General features: G+C 42.5%; 1 protein-coding gene across 2 annotated transcripts in view; it reads left to right on the top strand.

Moving 5' to 3' along the window:
* Positions 1-25,284, top strand: part of APOOL (apolipoprotein O like) — a 217,257-nt gene that overhangs the window by 164,696 nt on the left and 27,277 nt on the right. Inside the window, exon 8 of one of the 2 annotated variants that reach the window (XM_085607811.1) lies at positions 24,052-24,244. In XM_085607811.1, coding sequence (XP_085463937.1) covers positions 24,052-24,244 — 193 coding nt within the window. Of the gene's footprint in view, positions 1-24,048; positions 24,245-25,284 lie in introns of both variants that reach the window. The other variant, XM_085607810.1, reaches the window with a different exon arrangement.

The following is a 25,284-nucleotide window of genomic DNA, read 5'->3' as shown; positions in this document are numbered from 1 at the left end:
CTGAAATCCTCTGTCCCGACATGCTAGAACTGACTTGACATTGACGTCAATGCACTGCCATCTGCACGTGTGCTGCAAGTGTTCAACCTCAAGGCACACAACAGCATCTACCTCACAGCCTTTGTTAAAACATTCAAGACATATGACTGCATCTCCTTCGTCGTTGATTCAGTCCATCCTTCCATTCTATGGCACCTCAACATATAACACCAGTATTGCCTCTCTCAAGGCACTTCCCACCATCGCCGAATCAGAGCCATGTCTGCAACCTTTGGGGTCACCTCATTTCCCTTCTCTGTGGAAGAGCCTCTCCCCATGCCACTGTGTCCTTTTAATCTTCTTCCATCATCAGAAGGTTTCACAGCAGACGTCCTTGGCACCCATACAGAAACTGACTGTCCCCACGAAGATCATAAGAGTAGGTTCCCTCTCAAACCCTTCCAAATCCTGTGAGGGATTTAGGGACTCCACACATGCTTAGAAGTCATAGGCCATACACATGTCCATAATTATCACCCTTCTGATGTTGCGGTCATATGATAGGTGTTAAAAATCTTTTAATACACCCACCTCTCCTGCAGACTCACCATCCAGAGTCTCTCCAGTAGATGAGATCACTTTTCAGGATGTATTAGTGAGGGGAACCTTGAAATTGAATATTCCATGGCGGCACCACAAACATCAGCGTCTGTGTTAATTGAGACACTTTAATCAAGAGCATCTTAAATTCCTTTCCTTCCATTGGTACTGGGTAATTGTAATTCCTCACACCCACCGCTGTCACAGACTGATACTGCAACAGCTTCTGCAATTGTCTCTCTCTCCTGGTGGTGGTGCAAAGTTGCTAATCTGCTCCAATGTGTCCTTTTTCAACAGCAACCTCCAACCAAAATGATTGTCGCAGATTCTCTGTTGGAACATGGGGTACCGGGTTATTACAGTGGCCAGAGATTCAGTGGATTTGGCAGCAACTGGTTACTGCCATGGAATGATCTTGCACCATTCATCTTAGTTAAGCACACTACCCTGAAACCTGATGCACAGTTTAATTATCACCCTCCAATTCTTAGGTATATCATTGTTTGGTCAGCATACTGAAGAGGAAGTGGTAAGAATGAGACAGAGGCCGTTGAAGTTGTCAGTCTCGAGAATAAGAACCACTTCTTCTACAGTCAGAGGCACCACCATTATTATCCTCTGAGAGGTAAATATCTTCACTGCCCCCATCAGCAACAGGAGCTTCAAAATCAGAAAGGGGCCAAGGGATACCCATATCAAAGAATATAGTCTGAAAATAAATCTGATCACTCCCAACCACCCTACAACACAGGTCCTCCCTCTTCATTTGCCACATGGGGGAGGAGGTGGGTGCAGTATCATTATACCTGGACACATGGGAAAAAATCACAGAAGACGGGTGTTGTGCTGACTTTTTTGTAAAAGGTGGCTACTCTATACTTCAAGACACTGCCACCGCATATTCCACCAAAGCTGACATTGAGATTTCAACTTGCTATACTGAGAAAAAAGACCTCCATGTTGCTAAAGAAGCATGCAATCGAGTCTGTCCCTGCCCCTACACTGGGGAATGGATATATACTTGAGATTTTCTGGCTCAGAAAAAGCTTGAAGAGGTAATTCAGGCCAGTAATGTATTTATATAAGGCCAAAAACTGGATTAAAAAAGTGGATAAAAAACAAAACATTTCATCAGATCTCGATTACATTCCCCTCACATCAGGCAATGGGACTGGATATGCACTGCAGATTCTCAAGACACCTACTTCCATTTTCCTATTACAAAGTATGATATTAAGTACCTGAGATTTGTAGAAAGGAATGCTATCACGCTGCGTTGCTTCCTTTTGGTCTGAAATCCACATCTCAAGCATTTGTGAAATACATGGCAGTAGTATCAGCTCAACTTCGATTCAAGAAATATTCATCAACCCATTTCTAGAATATTGACTGATAAAGGTTTGCAGTTTCTAAATAGTAGAGCAGGATTTTTGAACCACAGAATCTGGTACCCAACTTATGGCTACAGGTAAACATTCAAAAATTGGTGACATCCCCCTTCTAAGTTCTATATTATCTGGGGACAGCATTAAATAGAGAACAGGGAAAAGGGTTTTCTTTAGAGGAGACAAGGTCCTCAATATTTGCGAAATGTCAACACACTCTTAAAAAAAAAATTTAAAAAAAGAATTCCAGTCCAACACATTTCTTCCCTACTGGGTCCATGGATTCCTGCGTTTCCATTGTCCGCAATTTAAGACATGAGGCCTCTCCAACAGTGTCTAAAAGATCAACGGTATCAGAAAGAGGACAACTGGGATGCAAACTTCCCTGTCTCTTGGTAGAGCAAAATCACCAATCTGCTACAAGGTGTCTCTTTTCAGCAAAAACCTCTAACCAAAATGATTGTTGTAGATTCCTCTGCTCAAGGATGGGGATCTCATGTACAAGTTGTCTGTGCAAGGCCATTGGTCAGAGAAGGAGTGTTCTCACCACATCAATTTCCTAGAACTTGGGATAGTCTACATGGCTCCCAAGGCCTTAAGACCATCTCTAACAATGAGTAAAATACTCCTTCAAGCAAACAACACAACAGCCATGCACTACCTAAACAATCAAGGAGGCATGAGATCAAGACTAATATTATTGGAGTTACAGAAGATCTGTTTGTGAGCCTTGTCCAATGGTCTATTAATAAAGGCAATTTACTTGCCAGGAATGCTAAACCAATTGGCAGCACCCAAGACTTTGCATTCAAGCTATCAGAACCAGCTTCACTCGGCAATTTGCTTTTGATAAACTGGTCAAGCACATTCTGCTTTTCCCCAGTTCTTTTGATACCAGCAGGCATGTTAAAGCTCCAAAATTGCTAAGCAACAACGATCCTCACTGCTCCATATTGACCAAGGCACTGGTAGTGCCTTGTTGCAAACGTCAGTCAATCCGCAAAAGAGGATGCCATGCAAACCAAGCATACCCACCAGAAAACCGAGTTAAATAATGCGCCCAAAAGTTACATCCTGAAATTTTGCATAATAGCTCCTCAGATCAGACAAGATGGGCATCGGGATCTACCTCAGGCATAGACATTGTATTGAAGTCTAAAAGCCCTTTGACTAGGACTTTCTATTTCTTTCAAACTGAAGAAGTTTTTCTTATGCTGCCAGCAGAAAAGATAGAACCATACCCGCTACGAAGAGAAGGTAATTCAGCCATTCGGCCCAGTAAAAGTTGCATTTTCAAGCACCAAAGGCCATTGTTCTGCCCCCAGCTAAAGGCTGCAGCAATATTGCTCAGCCCCACCAAAGCGTCTGATTTCCTTGAATAGCACTTTCTACTCCCATTGTTATGGAGATTGGGCTACAGCCTCCGTTTGATTAATTGGATACAACTCCTCTGAGTCGCCATGCACTAGGCTATGCATCAATGGTGCTGTCATTGCCCCTTTTCCAATATCATGGGGCAGCTAGCAAGGGTGCGTCCTATCACTTTTGCTATTTGCCATAGCTGTGGAGCCCTTGGTGGCCCACCTGTGCCAATATCACTCCTACAGGGGCCGTGCCTTTCATATTAGGAGCATTCTAATCTCCATGTATACAGACAGTGTTACCCTATATCTACATAACCCTCATATCAACATATCACCTGTTTAAGCAAAGTGCTTCGTTTAAATAAACTGGTCAAAGTCTGTCCTCTTTACACTCATTGCCGTGATGGAGAGGTTCACATCCGAAAACCCACTTCAGTGGGCTGAAAGAACAGTCTGCTATCTGGGAATATGGCTCAACAGAAACATTGATGATCTGTGGAGGGCTAATTATGGCATCTTGATTTGCCTTGCTGGGGGACTGAATACTTTCTTGGATTAAATTACCACTTTCTATGGCAGAGCGAATAGCCATTTCCTAGATGCTTATCCTTCCTAAATAGGTTTATCTATTTTATCAACATCCCTGTACCGTTCCTAACATATTTTTTTCGGAAAGTCCACACACACCTTGTGTCTGCTTGGGCTGGCAAACAGCCACGGCTCTCTTGGGATACCCCCACCCTCCACTTTGAGCAGAGTGGCGTCTGTGCCCTAGACAATGAGTTATACTATTCTTGTGTACAGGCGCACTTCGCGCATTACAGGCTCCATTCAGCACCCTTCCAGCCACACTTAGCTGTCAAGGTGGATAGTGCGGCCCCCTGCCTGTTGGTGGTGGCAAGGTGGTTAGTGCGGCCTCCTGCCAGTTAGTGGCAACGTTTTACAGGCCAGTGTAGGAAAGCTGGTTCTGTATATACTATACCAAAGTAAGGTATAGTGTGCATAGAGTCCAGTGGATCCCCATAGGCTTTACAGAGGGTATAGTAGATAATACCTTACACTCTTTTGTGGTAGTGTGGTTGAGCAGTCAGGCTTGTCAGGAGGCTGTGTTAAGCATGTGTTGTACACACTGAGGGAAGAAATAGTTACACACATTCAAACACTGAATCCAAGACTAGTTGTTTTCTATAAAAAAAAGTTATTACTTGGTTATTTATTTTAGAACCAAGAGGAACTCAGTTGCAGGTGGGTAACAGTTTCAGGAATAGCAATACTTTTCAAATACAGTTGGTATTGTAGTGTAAAGGCATAGAAGTACTTCACAGGAGTATTAAAAATACTTTGGCAATGTAATCAAACAGTAGCAAACATATCCAATGTAAAAGATATGCATGTAGTGCCATAGGCAGACATACAATGCAATCCTATGAAAAGAAAACAGTTATGCACATTTAAAGGTTATTAATTGACTTGCACATTCAATCTTTGGGTTTTTAGACCAACACTGGGCAAGAGTAAGATCCAGGTAAATACTGCACCACCAGCGGCACTGGGGCGCCCCGTTCAGGGGTCACTTGGCCCAAAGTTAGTCAATGGAGACTGCGGGCATCCACAAGAGGTACTGGTTGCAGGTAAGTACCCGCGGTTTCAGGGCACAGGCCCCGGTGGTTAAAGCAAGCACAGGTGGGACCACAAGGCAGCACCAATCATACACCTCCAGTGGCACAGGAGCGGCCAGGTGCAAGGTACAAATCAGCATCGGGCACCTGAAGCAAGTAAAGGGGGATCGTGGCTGCACAAAGAGGCTGCAGGCTCGGAAGAGGAGACTGAACGAAGGTGACCACTAACTGGACAGGTAAGTTGAGATGTCTGAGAAGGCCAGGGCACTGTCAACTGGGCTCCCCAAAGTCAGAGGCTGAGGATGCAGGGATGCCTTTAGGTGTTGTATTTTCTTTACCAAAACCGGTCTGGGGGGGACCCTTTGTGAAGAGGCTGCAGGCGTCTTCATGAAGTCTAGAAGAGGTCAGCGACCAATGGAGTCGAGGTCAGGATCACTGGGGAGACTTCACTTAACAGGTGAGCCACTCAGACTCGGCCCGTGGGTGTTTGGTGCAGAGTGGACAGGAGACGCAGATCTGGCTGGACCCGGATTCCTTTTAGTTGGATTCTTCTGGACAGGGCTGCTGCCCACTGGAGACCTGGTCTTTGATTAAGAGTGGTAGTCTTCCTCGGGTATCTGAAAGTCGCTGGCCACAGGACAGGTGCCGTCTTCTTCACAGGTTCTTTAAGCTGGAGATATGCAGGTAGGGCAGGGGATGAGTCACTAGTAGCCTTAGGCTTTGCTGCACCGCGTCTTCTTCGTAGGTTGCAGGAATTTGAGGCTCAAGGTTCAGGGGTGCTCCTAAACACTGAATTTAGGGGTGTTACAGGTACTGGCAGATGGTAGTCAATGGGCTACTTGCCTTTAGAGTGACCACACCATTTGTATGTTCTCTCCCTTTGAGGAGGGGGCACCCCTAACCTGATTGGGTAGAATCCTTCCATTGAAGATGGAGGATTTCTTAAGGAGGGGGTCACCTTGGTCCAGGGTACCTAGGGTTGGCCCTGGCAGAGAAGGGACACACCTTTCCTGGCTACAAATTTTCCTGCCAACCTTGCTGCCAAAAGTGGAGCAGGTTGGACATCTCCACTAGCTGGAGAGGCCCTGGTCAACATAACAAAGGGCAGGGAGCCTTTGAGGCTCACCACCCTGAATGCTGTTCCTGCTTGTGGGTAGATGAGTAGCACCCTCACCCCAAGCAGGCTTTGTTTCTGACCCACAAGAGCAAAAGGGCTCCCAGCTCAGGGGGGTCAGAAAAATGTCTGTGTGTGGCAGGCTGGTGCAAACCAGTCAGCTGCACATTAGCAAGTTGGTGGTTTTTCAGGGATTATCTCTAAGATGCTGTAGCTCACCAACCTATTGTATTACTGGCTATGTTTATGAGATTATAAGCTGATTTAAACTTTGAGCCTTTGGTATATGGATGTACCTTATATGTCTTGAATTGCTCAATAAACCTAAAAACGCTCAGCTATAACAATTACAAGAATGGCCTTAAACATCATTTTTTTATAGTCCTGTCATAAAATATTAGGAAGGCCTTTAGAAAGTCTTCCTTCTGTAAGAACACTTCTGCCTTCTTAGGAGTTCAATTTGGTGTTGTTAAAATTAATAGATCTATCCTTTGAGCCTGTTCACAAAGATTCATTGCAACATCTTTCTTGGAGGAGTGCTTTTTAGTGGCTGTTATGTCATCTCTTAGGGTTGGTGATACTTGCACAGTGTTTCATGTCCATCTTTCGTTGAATTGTAGCCTACAATATCCCTGTGTTCTCAATTGGCAACTAAATCCATGCCACGAGGACATAGAGGTCGTTCCTCTAAGGGGAAAACAACTACCATAACATGGCTAAGAAACAATCTTTTTCGAGGCATGTGAGCTGTAAATCACATGCTGTGCATAGCCTGCCATCTAGTGTTGGGTCCGGATGTTTGCACTTTGTTTTTGTTCAAGGAAGTCTTTTCCAGTCACGAGATAGGTCGTGACTCCTTTCGGTGATAGCGCGCATGGGCATCGACTCCATTGTTAGATTGTTTTTTTCCTGCCATCAGGTTCGGATGTGAATTGCTGCGCTCCGGTTCGGCACCGTTTCGCGGGTTCCCTTCGACGCGCAATCCACTACCCTCAACGGTATTGTTTCTTGATCTGATTCCCATTCTCCGTGTATCATCACGACTTAAAGATCTTCGATCGGAAAACTCGTGGAGGACCGTGGGGCCTTCCCGCGCCGGGCTCGCTAGCAGTCGATGGAACGGACACCATTCAAGCTCTGTCCCGGGTGTCGCGCCAAGTTTGCGCGCACAATACATACGCAAAAGGCTTTGGCCTACCTCAATCCGGCCAGAATCAGCAGCATGCAAACTTTACTCTGTCGGTTGTAGCCTCAACAATCCTTGCCAGATCGAGTGTTCATGCAGTTACTAGGGATGATGGCGTCTTGCATTCTAATAGTCCCTTACGTAAGACTCCAAATGCATCTTCTTCAAGAGTGCTTAGCTTGTCAGTGGAACCAGGCTCAGGGTCTCTTATCGGATCTAGTGTTGGTGGACAGCTGCACCCATCGCTCTGCAGTGGTGGAACACACAAAACCTTTCAAAAGGGCGGCACTTCATAGACCTGGTTCCACAGATAGTGCTAACAGCACACTGTAGGAAGCTGGCTCTGTATATACTATACCAAAGTGAGGTATAGTGTGCACAGAGTCCAATGGAACCCCAAAGGTAGGCAGAGGTAAAGTTAGATAGAACCTTATTCTCTATTTGTGATAGTGTGCAGGGGTGTGGAATTTATTAAAATATCTACTTGTCCATGGGGCAGGTTGCTTCATAAATCTACTTGTCCTGTAACAATATCCACTTGTCCCTTTGGTGCCATGTAGTGCGGTGACAAATTATGGCAGCAATCTCATTGTATAAGAGCTGTTCTATAGCCTCGCTGATTATACCAGGGTAGTGTTTTAATACTAGCAATCCCTCTATGTTGCCACGTTTCGGCAGATCTACATACTGGGACTGAAGGTAGTAGTAAGCAATAGTTCCAGGGTTAGAATGCCCTTTTGAGTCTGTGCAAACCTACTAACTTGCATGTTTTAGTGGTTTTCAACAACTCTTTTCTAATCTTTTCCCATACTGAGAAATGTTGGAGATTTACTCCTGATAATGGCAGACGTAAACCTTCTTCCAGAGTTTGGAAAAAAAAAGTGGTTGGAGGGAAAATGAGCTTGCAAACACTCAGGTTTTTGCATGAGCTTTTCTACCCATGCATATTAGCTCCTACTAAAATGCAGTTCACAAATATTTTCTAGGAGTACAATTTCTTGCCCGACTTCAGTAAATTCTCGTGAATTCACAAAAGCCATATAGCTGCACTTAATGTAAGGACATATACCAAGGGTGCACTTTTGAGACTTTCTTTAATAATTGGGCCCCTGATTTGGTCTGGCGTTAACCATGACCTTTTGTGTTTTTTAAAATTCTCTCTCTCTCTGTGTATCAGCTGGCTGTGAGTGACCGCATTCTGCTCTTTCACAAGAGCATATTGGCGCACAAAGTAGTTTTGTTCAGTGCCAATAACTAATGTGGCAGTGTGTGCTTTTTTGAGAGCAAAAACAAGGTTTGCTTTTGCCAATGTTTGTTATAATGGTGAGGGCCCAGCAGCTCTCACATCAATACGATTTTACAAAAACCATGCCAAGTTACGCATTGCCAAAACTAAAAAGCTGATGACCAATTTCAGACCCACTGGCTTTGCCAGTGCTTGTTTATTTTTATGTTTCCCATAATCTTAATGAAACTGGTTACACTAATTTTCTAATATGAATATTTTTGGGAAATACTACCTTGCATCAACACATTTTAACACATTTTATTAAATGATGCTGCAAAGAAATGGTACGTGAAATCTTATAGTAGTTTAGCAAAATGTTTTTTTCCCTACTTTCATTATGCTTGGAACATTTTATATTGAAAGCAAAGAATCATTAATCTTGCTTCAAGCTTCTGAAAATATTTAATTCTAATCAAAGAGCGTTCTGGGAGCCTTATGCATAGCCTCATATTGCTAAACTTTGAAACCTTGTACACATTTTTCTACAGGAACCAGTCAGAGCTTACATTTATTTAGAGCACTCACCCGAATAATAAAGGCTTTCAATTAATGAAACATAAATATAATTTGAATAGCATTAACATATGCACACAAATATTAACTTAACTGCAGGCAGTGCCCTTCCCTGACCCTTAATGTGGCACTGCAAACTGGCAGCCAAAGGGTTTGTGCTGCAGGGGGTTGGGCCTACTTGTCCCAAGGACAAAATACTCATTAAAACTTGTTGCCCTTGACCCCAAACAAAATGTCCTGGGCGTCGGGCTATAGGAATTCCACATCCCTGGTGTGGTTGAGTAGTAAGGCAGTATCAGAGGACAGTGTTAAGCATTTGTTGTACACACTTAGTCAGCAAATTAATTCACACACTCAAAGACTGAACTTCAGACCAATTGTTTTTGTTTAAAAATATTCTTTTAGTTAATTTATTTTCTAGAACCAAGCAAGCCTGGGACACGTAAGCAATAAGTACTTTACAGTAGTAATGCAATTGAAATACAGTTTGAATGATAATTGTATATGCACTCTCGTTTGATTTACAGTATGGATGCAGAGAAATGAAAAACTTAGTAAATGCAGTACATAGACTTGAATAGGCTTTTTTATTAAAATAGCAGGTTAGTAACTTTTGAGATTACTAGGCTTACACAGAGTAGTATACCTAGATACTACTCTGCGATATTTCCTGAAAACAGGTAAGTAAAATCGTTTTTGTTAGATTATGCAATTTTAAAGAATTTCTTTAGTTTCTCAAACTCCACACTTCGAAACTTTTCACAGAAAAATACAGTCAATGTTATCCTATGGAGGAAAATAGTGTTATTGGTTTTGAGGTAAGTATTTGGTAGCGGGAGTTGAGGTTCTGGGTGTAGACCCAGGTGTCTCCCAGGGTCAAGGATGCAGTCTTGTTACACCCTCAGCAGCACTAGGGCCGCCGGGTGCAGGGGGCTGTTTCGACGCTGGACGCCCTGTTGTTTCTAATAGAGAACCTCCGGTTGGTAAAGACACTGCAGGCTTGGGGACGAAGGTCTTCTGGATGCGACCACCACTTCAGGAGGTAAGTTGGGAAGTTAGGGGTTGGTTAGGCACCGTCGGTTTGGACACACAAGGCCGTGGGGCGTCGGGTGCAGGGGTGCCTTTTGAGGTTGGATCTTCTCACCAGCTCCTGGTCGCAGTTAGGGGGCCTTCTGGATTTAGACTGCAGGCGTCGGCTGGGGGCTTGAGGGGTCACCGAATCTTGGGTCAGGATCGCCAGGGTGACCTTCTCGTGGTGTTTGCCCACTCGAGCTCGGGCCGTGGACGGCTGGTGCAGAATGGTGCGGATTTGCGGTTTCCGGCCAAGGTCAGAGGTTGCAGACGAATAAATCCGGTGTTTACAGGAGACAAAGTCTTTGAGGTAGAAGGCAGGCAGGTCCTCCGGGGGTTTTGAGGCTGCTGGCTGCAAGACACACCAGGATTTTGCAGGAGCAGGGACGAGGTGGAGACAGGCCGGTAGGGCTGGGGCCAAGTCAGTGGGCATCTTCCTCTTGCTAGCTGCTGCACGGCTGTTCGGTCCTTCTTCTTCTTCTTCTTGTAGTTTCTTCTTGTCTGAGGAAGCAAGTTTCAGGGGTGCCCCTAAATGCTAGATTTAGGGGCGTTACAGGTAGGTAAAAGGCAGGGACCAATGGGTCCCTTCCCTGGGGTGGGTACACCCCCTATTATGCCACCCTCCAGTGGGAGGGGGGGCATGAACCTGTCCCTGGTTGGCTGAGTCCCCACATCTTCAAGATGGCGTGGACTGAGAGTTGTGCTTCACCTTGCCTCCCCCACCAGGGGGTGGAGTTGGCAGAGGTGGGCACACCTCTCTTCCTCACTTGTTTTTCCCGCCGGTTCTCCCGCCCAAAGTGGGGGTTAGAACCAGTGGGGAACAGTTGCTGAGAGCAGCAAGTGGCCTGGGGAAGCTCACACAGGCGGCAAGCCTTTGAAGCTTCCCCTCCGTGAACCCTGCCCATCCTGGGGGAGGAGGCTTGGCACCTTGTCCCAAGATGTGCATTGTTTCAGGCCCCAGAAAGCAGCACGCTCTTGACCCAGGGGTCCAGAAACATGTCTGGTGGTGGCAGCTAAAAGCAGCCACTCAGCCTGGACACTAGTGGCAGGTTAGTTTTCAGGGGGCATCCCTAAGATGCCCTCTGTGTGCATTTTTCATTAAATCCCACACTGACATCAATGTGGGTTTAATGTGCTGAGAAATTTGATACAAAACTTTTCAGTTTTCAGTGTAGCCATTATGGTGCTGTGGAGTTTGTAATGACAAACTCCCAGCACCATATACTCTTAATGGCAGCACTGCACTTCAATGTCTAAGAATGGACTTAGACACTGAAGGGGTACAGGGCTTATGCACCTGTACCCTCACCACTGGTAAAGTGCACTCAGCTACAGCTAGAGGGGTGACTGATCTATGCCAGGGCAGTGGGTTTGTGTGCCATGTCGACTCTTCACTTTGTTCTGCAACAAGATACGCAGCCTGCAAAGGCAGTGTGTGAGTGTCAGGGTACAGGACCTCTAAGGGTGGCACAGCCCTTAGAGGCATTCTCTGGTCACAGTGCCCTGGGTACCTGTGGTACCATTTAATAGGGGCTGACCTGTGGCCAGAGATGCTAATTGGGTTTAGGCTTCAATGCAGTTTTAGGGAAAGACCCTAGGCCCTGGGTACCTGATTGGCAGGAGCCCAGGGCACACTCAGTCAAAGTACATCAGCAATTCAGCAAAAAGTGGGGGCAACCATTCAGAAAGAGGGCACTTTGTCACACCGACGCATCGCTCATTGGTTGGGGAGGTCATCTCCAGACGCATACAATTTGGGGCATGTGGAACCTGCAGCAAAAGCAGCTTCACATAAATCCTCTTGAGCTGCTAGCGATTATTCTAGCGCTCAAAGCGTTTCAAGCTCATCTAGTAGGTAAAGCTGTCCTGATCCGCACAAACAACATGACAGCAATGTCATACATACTAAAACAGGGGGTGGACACCCTCTCTCCAGCTGTCACAACTAGCACAGACCATCTGGAGATGGGCCATACGTCACAAAATGCAGAACACCTTCCAGGAGTAAACAATCAGATTGCAGATCTGCTCAGTCATCAAAGACAACAGATTCACAAATGGGAACTCTACCCTCAAGTTCTCTTCCCATTCTTCCAAATGTGGGGTTTTCCGGACATAGATCTGTTCGCCACAAACCTAAACGCAAAATGCCCAAGCTTCTTATCCAGACATCCACACCCATTGTCCAAGGGCAGTGCACTATGGATGAACTGGTCAGGGATATTTTCCTATGCTTTTCTGCCTCTCCCACTCATTCCATTAGTGGTTCGGAAGCTCAGACAGGCGTCCCTGACATTAATCCTAGTTGCTCCCGCATGGGTCTGACAACCCTGATTCACAACCCTGTTGGAGCTCTCAGTAATTCCTCGCCAAAAACTACAACTCACTCCCAAGCTTCTCACTCAGAGCCATGGAGAGATAAGACATCCAGATCCCAGCCATCTCAGTCTTTCAATCTGGCACCTGAAGTCTTAGAGTTTGGCTACCTTAATCTTCTCCCAGACTGCATAAATATGATCAAAGAGGCTAGACGTCCTACCTCAAGGGCATGCTATGCCTCAAAGTGGAAGCGATTTTATAATATACTGCAATAACAATCAAATAGCTCAACTGGACACTTCAGTTCAAAACATCATTTGCTATTTACTACATCTGCAGCGCTCCAATTTAGCATACTCTTCCATACGCTTACACCTTGCTGCAATAGCTGCATATCTACAGAACAGACAAGATCTGTCTCTTTTTAGAGTGCCTGTCATTAAAGCATTTATGGAGGGACTTAAAAGAATCATTCCTCCAAGACCTCACCAGGCTAATGGGTCCACCCTTTGATTCATTGCATAGATGTGGAATACAATTTCTCACTTGGAAGGTAGCTTTCCTCATAGCTATCACATCTCTGAGGAAAGTGGGTGGGGTTCAAGCACTAACTATAGAAGAACCATTCTTACAAATGCACCAAAACAAAGTGGTTCTTCGGACCAACCCTAAATTTCTACCAAAGGTAATTTCTGCCTCTCATATCAACCAATCTGTTGAGTTGCCTGTGTTCTTCCCTCAACCAGATTCTCTGGCAGAACGTGTGTTCCACACTTTAGATGTGAAAAGAGCAATTCTTTACTATATAGAAAGGACGAAACCTTTCCGCAAAACAAAACCACTATTTCTTGCTTTTGCTCCACCACATAAAGGCAATCCTATATCAAAAACAGGCATTGTAAGGTGGATAGTCAAGTGCATTCAAATATACTATGCGAAAGCGAAAAGAACACCAACAATTCCCCCAAGCGCACACTCCACACGCAATCTAGGGGCTTCTATGGCTTTCTTAGAAAATATACCCATAGATGATATCTGCAAAGCTGCAACATGGTCTACACCTCACACATTCACAAAACACTATTGTGTAGATGTGTTAGCAAGACAGCAAGCTAGTGTGGGCCAAGCAGTTGTACATACACCATTTCAGACAACTGCAACAGCTACAGGTTAGCCACCGCTTTGCGAGATAACTGCTTTATAATCTATGCACAGCATGTGATCTACAGCTCACATGCCTCAAACAGAAAATGCTACTTACCCAGTATGCATCTGTTCTTGCCATGTAGAGATGTAGAGTCGCATGCGCCCACCTGCCTCCCCGGGTACCTATACCTGTTGCAGTTATATCTTACTTAGATACATATATACATGGACATCTCTTACTACTTTTACTACTCCATTATCACCCTCTGTGGCAAACAATCTAACAATGGAGTTGATGCCCATGCGCACTATCACCGAAAGGGGGAGTTGCCTAGCTTGTGACTGGCAAAGAATTCTTCCAACAAAAACAAAGTGTAAACATCCGGCCCCAACACTAGATGGCGACTATGCACAGCATGTGACTCTACATCTCTACATGCCAAGAACAGATGCGTACTGTTTATGTAGCATTTTCCTTTCTATACATATGCAAAGTGGCCACCTGGAAATCAGTTGGCACTTGTTATTTGTGCAATACTAAAAGCGTATTCTAGTCTTGATGAAGCTCCTCTGGGGAATATTTGTGGTTATGCCTGTAGTGAAAATTCTGTTCATTTATCATATTAGATACAGGTTTAATTCCTTCTGCTGAAGAGCGGCAAGGGTTATGGCATCTTTTAGCTCGCTACTCTCTACTAATGTTTATGACAGTCAATAAAGATCCTACCATGCAGAAGAAATGGTTATTTACCTGTAGTCCTGGTCCTGTATCATAGGACTCCGCATTGAAACCATAAACATCCTCCCTGGCGTCTTTTTTGGTATACAAACGCTTACTCTCCACTATTTTTTTCAAAAAGATCTGACACTCTGAGGCAACTTTTAGTACAAGCAATCATGGGTAAATGGAGTCTTGGAGTTTTAAAGGGACAGGGTACTGTTTAAACTCTCAACGAAAGCCTATCAGGGTGCACTAATCCTCATTGATTAGACATGCAGACAGCAGTTAGTGTTATGGGTGCTGCAATGTAGTTTTGGATTGAGGTTCATTTGGTGGTGCAGTCCAAATGAAATTCTGAAAATTTGGCTCGAGATAGGCTTTGGCAGGTGCCTTGCAACATCTGAACATGTTAGAATATTCACTCTTTCTACTGATGTACGGATTTAGATGTTCCTGGGTCCCGCACGCAGCAGGGAAATTATCCTACTGTTCATGACTTCAGTGAAGATCCCTTTGATGCAATACCTGGACTACAAGTAGGTAACTTAACAGTGGAGGGGGATGAAGTGCCCCAGCTCTGGAGACCGAAAGAGTAAGATCTTATGTCATACCTCTCTAGCTTGTGCAAAAGTGAGTTAGCCACTAGGGCAGTAACGGCTAGGGATTTGTATGCTTTGTGTTTCTTGAGTAAGCACGATGTAATAGGGCGACCTGCCTCATATGTATCTGGGGGACAAGTGTGTGTGTCTGTCTGTCTGTCTGTCTATCATCTTAAGATCATTATTGGAGCCAATTCCTTGACAGGCTAGCATGAGCCCAGTCAGAGAAAATGAGTATCACAGAGATGTTAAGCTAGCATTATACCAACCTTCGGAATATTCTTAAAATATTTTTATACTGCACTGTCTTGCATGGCATCCAGGAGCATGGCGTTTGCCCAACAGCAGATCATGGACAAAGACAATAGTTTATTGCTCCTAAAGACCAATAAGGTAAAGAGAGTAGCAGAAATATGCTGTAGGTAGGCATATGTATGTGCCTAGTAATATGACTGTTCTAGTCGCATGCAACAGTACCTTGTTACATGAACTGACCTATACGGCTGAACAGGGGAACTTAAGGCTGTGTCTGGGCATTTGAAACTTTACATTGGCATGATGCTATACCTGGGCAGGTGAGGCGGTGCCTGGGTTTGTGAGAATATATATCTGAACATACAATGGAAATATCTGGGCATATGTGGCAATATCTAGCGTGGTTATTAGAAGCATACATCATATTAATGACCTGCCAGCTAAAGAACAGTTGATGAGTAAAGTCAGTGTTATAGACGTTATTCTGCCCGTCAATCCAGGTGAAGTATTTGCCTCAAAGTTTCTGAGTTTTAATTCCTCCCACATTTATTAGATCCTGGAGGGTACTTGTTTGAGGGTATGTGTTTCATACAAGGGACCACTTCCAGGGTGGGGTGGTGTGTAGTGTGCACAAGCGAGCACTCAAACGATAGCATATAAAATGCCCATAAGAAGTGTGCTTCTTTCAAAAGAGCTTAATCTGTCAAACCCAGTTACCAAACTGAAAAGGTTTGTGAGGCCTGAAAGATTCTTCAAAGCATCTTTTTTTCGATTAAAATGTAATACAGATTGAAAAGTACATCAAGGTGGTTAATAGTTTAGGTTGGGGAGAACTGCGTGCAGTGACCAAGTTAGTAATGTGACCCACTTCACACTCAAAGACATTGGTTATAGTGTGTGAGTGCTATGCTTCTAAAACTAATCTATCATTATCCTTCAGACTCAGTAAAACACTGCATTACCAATCTCCAACACCTCTTTAGATCATATGTTAATGTAGGGTTGAAACTCCCTCGCACAGATTCCATGTGACAGTCTGCTCTTTATTTTCTCATTCTGACTGGTCCAATAGGTTTCCTTATGCAGAGGATCCATGTCGGAATTTCTGATAAAGCATACTGTACTCTTTTGGGAGCTGGAGGTCCACCCAGAATGATACTTAATTCAGCATGGGTGACTGCGGTGTTCATGACCAGATAATACACAGTTAACAGGTGGTGGCAGTTGATTAATAGTGATTGAATACATGCCTTTCTATCTGGGCCCAAGTGGGGAGACTGCATAATGACTTTCCCCATGTAGGTCTGTGTAGGCTTTGACAGTATGTCTACAAACGACTGCTATGGAAGTAGTTGGTCCTGGACCTGCACAACATGTGCATGGTGCAGTGCAGGCAAGTAGTTCAGACTTTTCATGCTATCATGGGCAAAGAGCCCACAAGCAAGGTGCCATTCCATTTATTTTTAATCACTCGTAGGACCATTCAGTTCGAAGCAGTCTATCCTCCTACAACACCCCAGGATAAATATAGAATTTTAACCATGTGTCTTCCCTTTGGGATGGTACCACCTGCAGAAGAGTGCACCACTTGGTGAAGCACATTTGTGAGTTTTATGCTACTACGCATGGCACACCCTCACTAGTGATGCTACCAGAGGCGCTAATACAAGTACAAAATGAACATAGAACTGCACCTGCTCTTGATTTAGGGATGAAATGAATGGGCAATTTTGAAACCATCTTCTGAAAAACTCTGAATAATGTTAATGGAGAAGCTGCAGTTCTGTCAGTTCACCAGTGGTTTGCAGCGTTCCCCTTCAGGATTGTGACCGGAAACTTCCAGTATTTCAGTAGTTAACACCTCTGTAGGACATGCCACTTTAGGATTATAAGTTTATAAACTGTATTTCAAAGCTAAACATGAGATTAAGGGTTCCTTCATATAAAAAGCTATACTGGAGACTAAGAAAAAGCAGAAAGCAAACCAGAAAGCAAGGACTAGATCTCCCTCAACACAGGAATTCACTAAGGGTGGATGTAAATTCATACACTCTGACAAAACCAAAAAGCCAGAACGGTGTCACTATCCTGGTAGCCATTCTTCCCCTTCCTTTTAGGACTCTGGGGTCAATAAAAGGGCAGAAAGAAGTGGAAGGCTGATTATTGCAGAAAAGACAACTGTATCGAGCAGAAAATCGAATCAGGACATGAGGCTGAAGTTATTCTAAACAAGTAAGAGAAAGGTTCAGACTCAAAGGCTCCCTTTAAGAAAAAGAAAGTGATTGGTGTAACAAATTATCATACCCTGCAAACTTAGGACATTTTTGCGGGACAGGACAAACACAGCTGCCCTTTTGGACAGCGCAACAGAAGTGCCAATAGTTTTCCAGACTTTTTTATTTTTTATTTCTTTATTGATTTTTTTACAGCAGCAAATAAATCGTTGGCCGCACATCACATATCAAACACATGATTACCAAAATAAATAATAAACATAATTACACTACACTTTAACATGATTAAACTTAATTAAACAAATTATGCTTTTATGCTTGAATCCAGTTATGAATAGGGGCCCAAATTTTTTATCCAAAAGCTTTCTTTTTCTTCCCCTTTAAACAATATATTGCTTTCTCTAATTGATAAATATTTAAAAGTTTAGATTGCCACTGGAAAAACGAAGGAGGATCAGCATCAAGCCAATGAGAAGTTATACAATATCTAAAAATAGACATAGATATAAATAAAAAACCTTCCTCAGCACCTGTATGCAATCTATCTGGATTTGATTGAATACCAAGTATTACAAGTTCAGCAGAAAGTACAACCGGCAAATTCATAATATTATTTAGAAACTTTTGAACTTCAGAAATAAATTGAAATAATTTAGGACACAAAAAAAACATATGAATAGAATTCGCACCTGGAAATCCACAACGACTACATTTATCACCTCTATTGGCTTTCCACTTTGTTAGTTTGGCTGGAGTATAATATAAATCAAATAAACTCATAAAGAATTGGATTTTTAAAGATCCATTACATAAGACTTGCTCGGACAGTACTAATGCATCAGATACATTAATAGTGTCTATGCCCAAATCTTTTTGCCATTTTAGATTAGCTAATCCAAGATTATCTTCTAATCGGTTTATCATTGTCTGATAAATCACCCCAATTCTATTTTTTTTAAAGCAGCATTCAAGTACATCAATTTTCTTAATTTTATCCGTATACAATAAATATTTTGTACTTAAAAAGCTACGTACTTGTAAGTATTTAAAAATATCCACCTTGGGTAAATTATATTGTTGTTGAAAATTGTTCATCCAGGTAAAGATCCCCTAGCTGCACTATGTTGAAACTTTGCCATCGAAGCATAATATGGTCTGTAAATATTGTTGGCAACATTGGATTATCAAAACGTGGTGTATAATAACTAAAATTACTATTCAAAGAAAATCTTGACTTAAATTGCCTCCAGATCTGATAAGCTGTTACCATAACTTTAAATCTTGTTTTTTTATAGTAACTTGGTTCTGTAAAACATACTAAACATTTTGTGCTGGGGTACCAAGAAGCATTGTATAGATTGATGGATATAAAAAATCATCTATAATTGTCCCTTCGCAGATTAAAACACTCATAAACCTAAGTGATACCGCCAGATAATATAAGCGAAAATTCGGCATTCCCCAACCTCCTCTAAGCGGAGGTAGGGTACACCACTTAAGGGACCTCCTAGCTCTTTTATACCCCCATAAAAATCTTGAAATTATTCTGTCTAACTTAATATAAAAACTAGAGGGGAACAATAAAGGTATAGTCCGAAAAAAATAAAGAAATTTAGGGAAAAAAAGCATTTTAACAACATTCGTGCGACCGTAAAGGGAAAGATGTAAATTATTCAACCTTTCAAGGGACCTATTAGTAGAAGCAAGTAATGGGTCGAGATTAAGCCCTACAATGTCTTCAACGTTAGCAGACAGTTTAACACCTAAATAAAGAGCCGTATTTCATACGCAGCTGCCCTTTTGGACAGCGCTATAGAAGTGCCAATAGTTTACCAGACTCTTAAGGAGCATCTGGTATTGACTCCAGATAAAAAATACGTACAGGTTGAGATGCCTGATGCACATATTGATAAAGTACATGGTGCAGAAATCGAAACTGAGGAGGGATATATCACTCAACATAAAAGCTATATTCTGGCCTCATTTATCATTTGATCATCCCTGTAGAGGATGACTCGCCTCCAGTATTCATAAAAGAAGCCATAGAGGCGAGGAGCTGATAATGCAAGCGTTTTCCTCCTTACTAACTGAGGAACTCGAGGGGGAAAATATGCATGCGTATGGGCTTTCGATCAGAGTCTTGCATTTTATGGAAACCAGGTAGGGTGGGATGAAAGTTCTGTTCCAAATATGATTAACTGAAGGAGTGAGCCGCAGGTACAGGCTCGGTATCTTTGGAAGCCAAAGGCTCGGTACAATATAAAAGCTATTTTGCATCAGCTACAATTTCAGGGTATAAAAATGCCTTGTCATTCCACAATGAACACCCATCTTTTTCCAGTATTGAAACCTGGTAATTCATATAGGATAGTCTTAGATCATTGAAATTGTATTGCATACACATGTATGCAAGCTTTACAAAATGTTCACAGTACTGGACTAATGATGACTCTGGTGAAAAAAAATACACAACCATAGACCTATCTAATGGTTTCTTTAGTCATAGCATACTGCCTGAATCTCAAGCTCTAACTGCTTTTCCATTTGGTGGATGCTTATACAATATTAACCCTGGGGTATAAGAATAGCCCTGGGCTTTTTGCAGCCAGAATCATAGAGTTCTTATAAGAAGATACAGAAATGCTTTGAATGTTGATGATGTATATCTTACAGACGCAACAGGATGGAGACTTTTTTAACCCGATATGTGTATGAAATCAATTTTAATATAATTCAAATTGCTTATTTAAATGTGATTGATCTTGGATACGAGCTATCCTGTTTGGATCTATCTTCCAACAGAAGTGTGCTACTTTGAAGCCTCTGAATACATTAAAGAACTTAAAAACCCTGATTGGGTTTCTTAACTTCATCAAAGCTTACTTGCCACATTACGCTAAGCAATTGAAACCCTTGTGTGTTTTCATTACTCCAACGTTTTCTGAAAAACATTAGAAGAAAGCACACATGGCAATCTTACACGGACTGTGAAAGCAGGATGTTTGAGACGAAACATTTAGAGACTCGTGATAATAAAACAAACCTCATAATTAGGGTCATTCCCAGCACATCAGTCTACACATACGTAGTGTAAAATGAAGGACGTACAACACCCATGGCTTACAGGTCATGTCTGTACTCGTCTGTTAAGGAACGCTTTCCTTCTACTGTGAACATTCTCACTTCAGTACAGATGGCTATAATGAAAAAGTGCCCTTTGGTGCAGAGGAAACAGGTCAATATAGTTTCCCCTATACCTGTACTAGATGCCAAATCAAAAGCAAAAATGTCTAATGCTCACACTTTACACCTGTGTTAGGTACAGTGGGCCGCTTCTTTAAATTCTGCTGATGTCAAACTTGAATATGATCCTACTCTTTGCGCACAAGAATTTTTGCAATACAGAATATATTCCACAAACTCCAAATATTTTACCCATACACAGATATATAAGAGCATATTCTATACGCCTGGCTCTGCACAGCCTGTGGGTGACACTAAACAGAAATACTCTGCTGCTTATGCTGTAGTGCAGGAAATTTTTGAAGAGGGTGATTTCAAGATGTTATGCACACCAATGTTTTAGGTGATTTTACTGCACAGTTTTCTGAAATATATGCCGCTACTTGCTGTACAGAAAACTTATCCTTTGATACCTACATTCATAGTTTCGGATTCTGTATTTTATGTCCAAGGATATAATGTGGATATACCACATTGGAGCTTGAATCAATTCAAAGGAAAGTCAATAAAAGTGAGCAACTTCTTTGGAAAGGTAACTGTTCTACAGGAGAAGCTTCCTTTGGTCCATGTACAGCATGGGCATTTTGTGTTGTCTGGGAGATTTGAAAAAGGCATCTACAGGATGTTCTTGGCAACCTACCTGGTTGTTGACTTATGGAGCCCCCAAACCTTGGCACCAAAGAGTAGGATACTTAATATTTTGAATCCAAAGATCTCCAAGATATAACCCAGTGGTCCTCTGCCATATAGTCTTGGCAAATACCCTGCCATCATGATGTCCCATCTCTTAAATTTGCCTGAAAGGTTTTCCCATACCATCATTAACATTTTGACATATTTCCTTGATGCCAGAGTCTTTGAAGAACACCTCAGTTATTTCAGATAGTTTGTGCATCCTTTTGACATGCAAGCTAAACCAGCAGAGTGGTCGGTCTGCATATTCTAGGGCTGGGAACTCTGTTTCCTTTGCTCAGACAAATTCTTCTACCATCGTATTAATGTATAATGTGGAAAGGAGAAGGGCCAACAGCCAGCCTTGGTTCACACCATATGTTGTTGGGAATGATTCTGCTGCGCTTCGATTTGATCCATATCGCTGTAGTGCTGTCAAGCCTTCGTAGAGATCCTTCAGTATGAAAACTAGATGTGAGTTGATATCAAGTTTCTCTAATGTCTTTCATAGTTACATTCGATTCACCAGGCGGAAGGCCAGCAAGAAGTTAGGGAACATGACACATAAGAAACCGCTCTTACGCTTTATGTATTTCTCAATTTGGAGTTGTAAGATGAAGACATGGTCTGCCATTGACAGGTCCTTGCAAAAGCCTTCCTGGAAGGGTGAGATAAACTGCACCTCTTCATTCCACTTCTAGATTTTTTGGAGGGTTAGTATAATATAGATTTTGCGGTCCGCATCTATTAAATATATTGGCCTATAAAAAATGGGGTTCTGGGTTGTGCCTTTTTTTTTTGTATCCTGGGACTATGACACTGTCAGTGCTCTGGACTGTCAAGTTGGATATGCGGTAGGTGAAGATTATTAATAACAAAGGCTACCACAACAAGTGAAGGTGCTTGAAGCTTTCATTTGTTATGAGACTTGGGCCTGGCACTTGTTCATCTCTTAATTTTGCTATTGCTCGCTGAATTTGTTGCAACGTGTAGCAGTCTAGAATTTCTTACGCGTTGAGATGTCCGTGTTTGGTTTGAGAAGTTGCTTTCATTCCATCGGACCTCGTAGTTATGTCTGATGTCTCATTCGGTGAAAAAAATGCTTTGAGTTCGTGGACCCATTGATCATGACTTATTGTGTTCAAAATCTACACCCCATTCAACTGTCTGCTAGACATGCTTGGAGCCTTTAGACCATGACACTTGACCACATTCTTCCCATTTCTTGTTAAAGAATTATTATTTCTTGTTTGTTACTATGGCGATGTGTCTTCCTGTTCAACTATGTGTCTATTTAATTGCCTGTCGACCTTTTCTATTTTTATGTCTACCAAGACTTTGATCTAGCTATTGAACTTCAGCTGTCTCTATATATTGGTCTATTTTGTATCTCGCAATTTATATACCAAGTATATAGATATTCCTCCTTCAATGCACTGTCCTGAGTGAAAGCTGCTGAGGGTTACATAGAACCAAGAAGCAGGCAATTTGCGTTATTTTAATGGCGGCAAATAACTTTTCATTTCAAACGTCATTAAGTGGAGATCGGGCCCTGTTTGACTTCGCACACAGGGAGGGAAAAACACCCCCATCTTTGCTTTTCTTCCTTTATTTAACAGTCTCGCTTACGTTCCATGTGAAGCTATCCACTACACATAAAATTTCACTAATTGGGTCTCCTGTTGGCTCTTTCCGCAGAGGCTAAGGATTTTTTGGTTGAGGAGCTTAAATCAAAAGGACAACTGACTATGCCTATCCGCCAACACAACAGTTGCATTAACAAGTGGGGCTACGCAGGCGGGTAGCACTTAATCAACGACATCACGATGGGGTGATTAGGTTTTTATATATATAATATATTGACTACTTATTCAGGGGTTCCTCAAAACAAATTGTTTCTTGTGTGCTTTTATTTGAGCTGATATTAGTACATGACTTATTGTCCTCATAAAGACCGAAGCTGCAATTATGCAGGGCGAACCAAGGACTGCGAATTAAAGCCTGGAGCAAGGTATTAAGACACAAAATTCTTTTACCTGATTCTCACCTAATTTAAAATTCAGATAATCTCTTACTGCTGCATCATAGATAGATGGAACCAGACAAGATGACATGAGCGCTTTAAGCTGTATAACACCAACTGGACCTCTTAGCACAGTTGTCACTGCCATGAAGATGCAACACCACTAGTGGGCGTTGCCTGCTGCGCCGGAACAGCTCAAAGAAATGCCTGGTCTTGGTGGGGCTGTGGCACTTTATGGACAGGTAGCTGGCCCTGCCTCCCAGGAATGTGTTTTTAGCATGCTTTCTTACAGCAGACTGGCAGGACCATTACCTGCGGGAGGGACAGAAAGAGGTTCTAGTACCTCAAAATAGGTGCGAGTGGGCCCCAGAGGCAAACATTAATGTTTGGACGTGACGAAGGTCTCGTCAGAACTGAATTTAAGTGGATTCAACAAGCTTAGTGCATTATTTGTGGTAAAGTAAGGTCCACTCAGTAGCCTGTAATAATAATAATTTGTCGAGGCAAATTACTTATCAGAGAAAGCATGCTGGCTTCTCTGTTTTGTTAAGCCAAAGTATATTTCAGTATTGTTTTTTCTTTTCTTGACAGTAGTAGACTATAGGGGCTTTTGTCTAAGTCATTTCGGTGGAGTATATTTTATTTTATAAAGGTATGTTGTTATTGATCTTGCCACGTTCAGAGTGTCTGTCATTTGTCCTTGTTGCACACTGAAAGCAGGGGCCAGAACCAGTATTGGAGAGGGAACTTCAAGAAGCGAACACGCATGTACCAGTCACTGAGGAGGAGGTATATAGTCCGCCTCAAGAAATAACAGAATTTTCAGCATCCCTTGGGGAACCGTCTAAGATCACCGCAGATACGTCTGTAGGACTCAGCGAATCAGAAATGCCCACACAAACATTAAAACAAGGTATGATATGGAAGTTGCATTACTTTAAAATGTTTTAAGTTATTTTATTTGTAAGTACAGTTTTCTGTTGACTAAATAAATATGATTGAGGAAATGTTTTTACTGTTTACTTTCCTTGCAAACAGTCCGTCTTGTATGTAATTTGTAGTTTTTTTTCTCAATTATCAAATTTCAATATCAATTTATTTTTTATCAACTTGACATCTCATTGTCTGTTCAACCTCCCCTTTTTCAGCGATGGGGAACTAAATACTAAAATGTAATAGTCAATGTGAAACCTGAAGCATGAATGAATGAAGTAATGAGTGAAGTAACTTGCTAAGCGCAACGAATACCCAGAGGCGTCTTGGCGCTATAAGTGACAAGATCAGAAAGGCCCTAAGCTTCTATTGTTGAAGAAGCCAAGTTTTTCAGGACTTCCTAAATGCTGATATGGAAGTAGCAGCTTTCAAGTCCCGAGAGAGTTTATTCCTATTCAAGGCTGTGCAAGTAATGAAGCTCCTGCCTCCCCACGAGGAGCGTTTGAAGGGAGGAACAACCAGATTACTGGTGGAGCTGGAATGGAGAGTGCTGCCAGGTGCATACCATCTAAAACTCTTTCAGATAGGTGGGACCTTGACTGTGAAGGACCTTAAAGGTAATACATAAGGCTTTTAATATTATGCATTGCTTCATAGGCAACCAGTGAAGCCTGCTAACGGCTAATGATGCTGAGTGAAATCTAGTGACATTTAAGAGCATGCAAGCTTCTGCATTTTGTATAATTTTGAGTCTATTCAAGGAATCTCTGGGTATATTTTGGTAGAGGAAGATTGCAGTAGTCTAATCTGGATAGAACTAATGCAATGACAACTGTCTTTGAAAGATCCAATGGGACAATCTGGCTATTGTCATGATGATTCGCAGGGCGTAGAAGGGGGCAATCTGACCTTGTTAACTTGATCTTTGAAATTACGTTTTTCATCCATCATGACACTTAGGTTTTTAACCTTCACTGGTGTTGAAAGGGTGCCCATATCATTAGGGCACATAAAAGGGAC

The sequence above is a fragment of the Triturus cristatus genome, chromosome 5_2 (assembly GCF_964204655.1).
Source record: "Triturus cristatus chromosome 5_2, aTriCri1.1, whole genome shotgun sequence".
Lineage (NCBI taxonomy): Eukaryota > Metazoa > Chordata > Amphibia > Caudata > Salamandridae > Triturus > Triturus cristatus.
The sequence above is the reverse complement of the archived record's forward strand: the minus strand, read 5'-3'. Positions and strand labels throughout refer to the sequence as shown.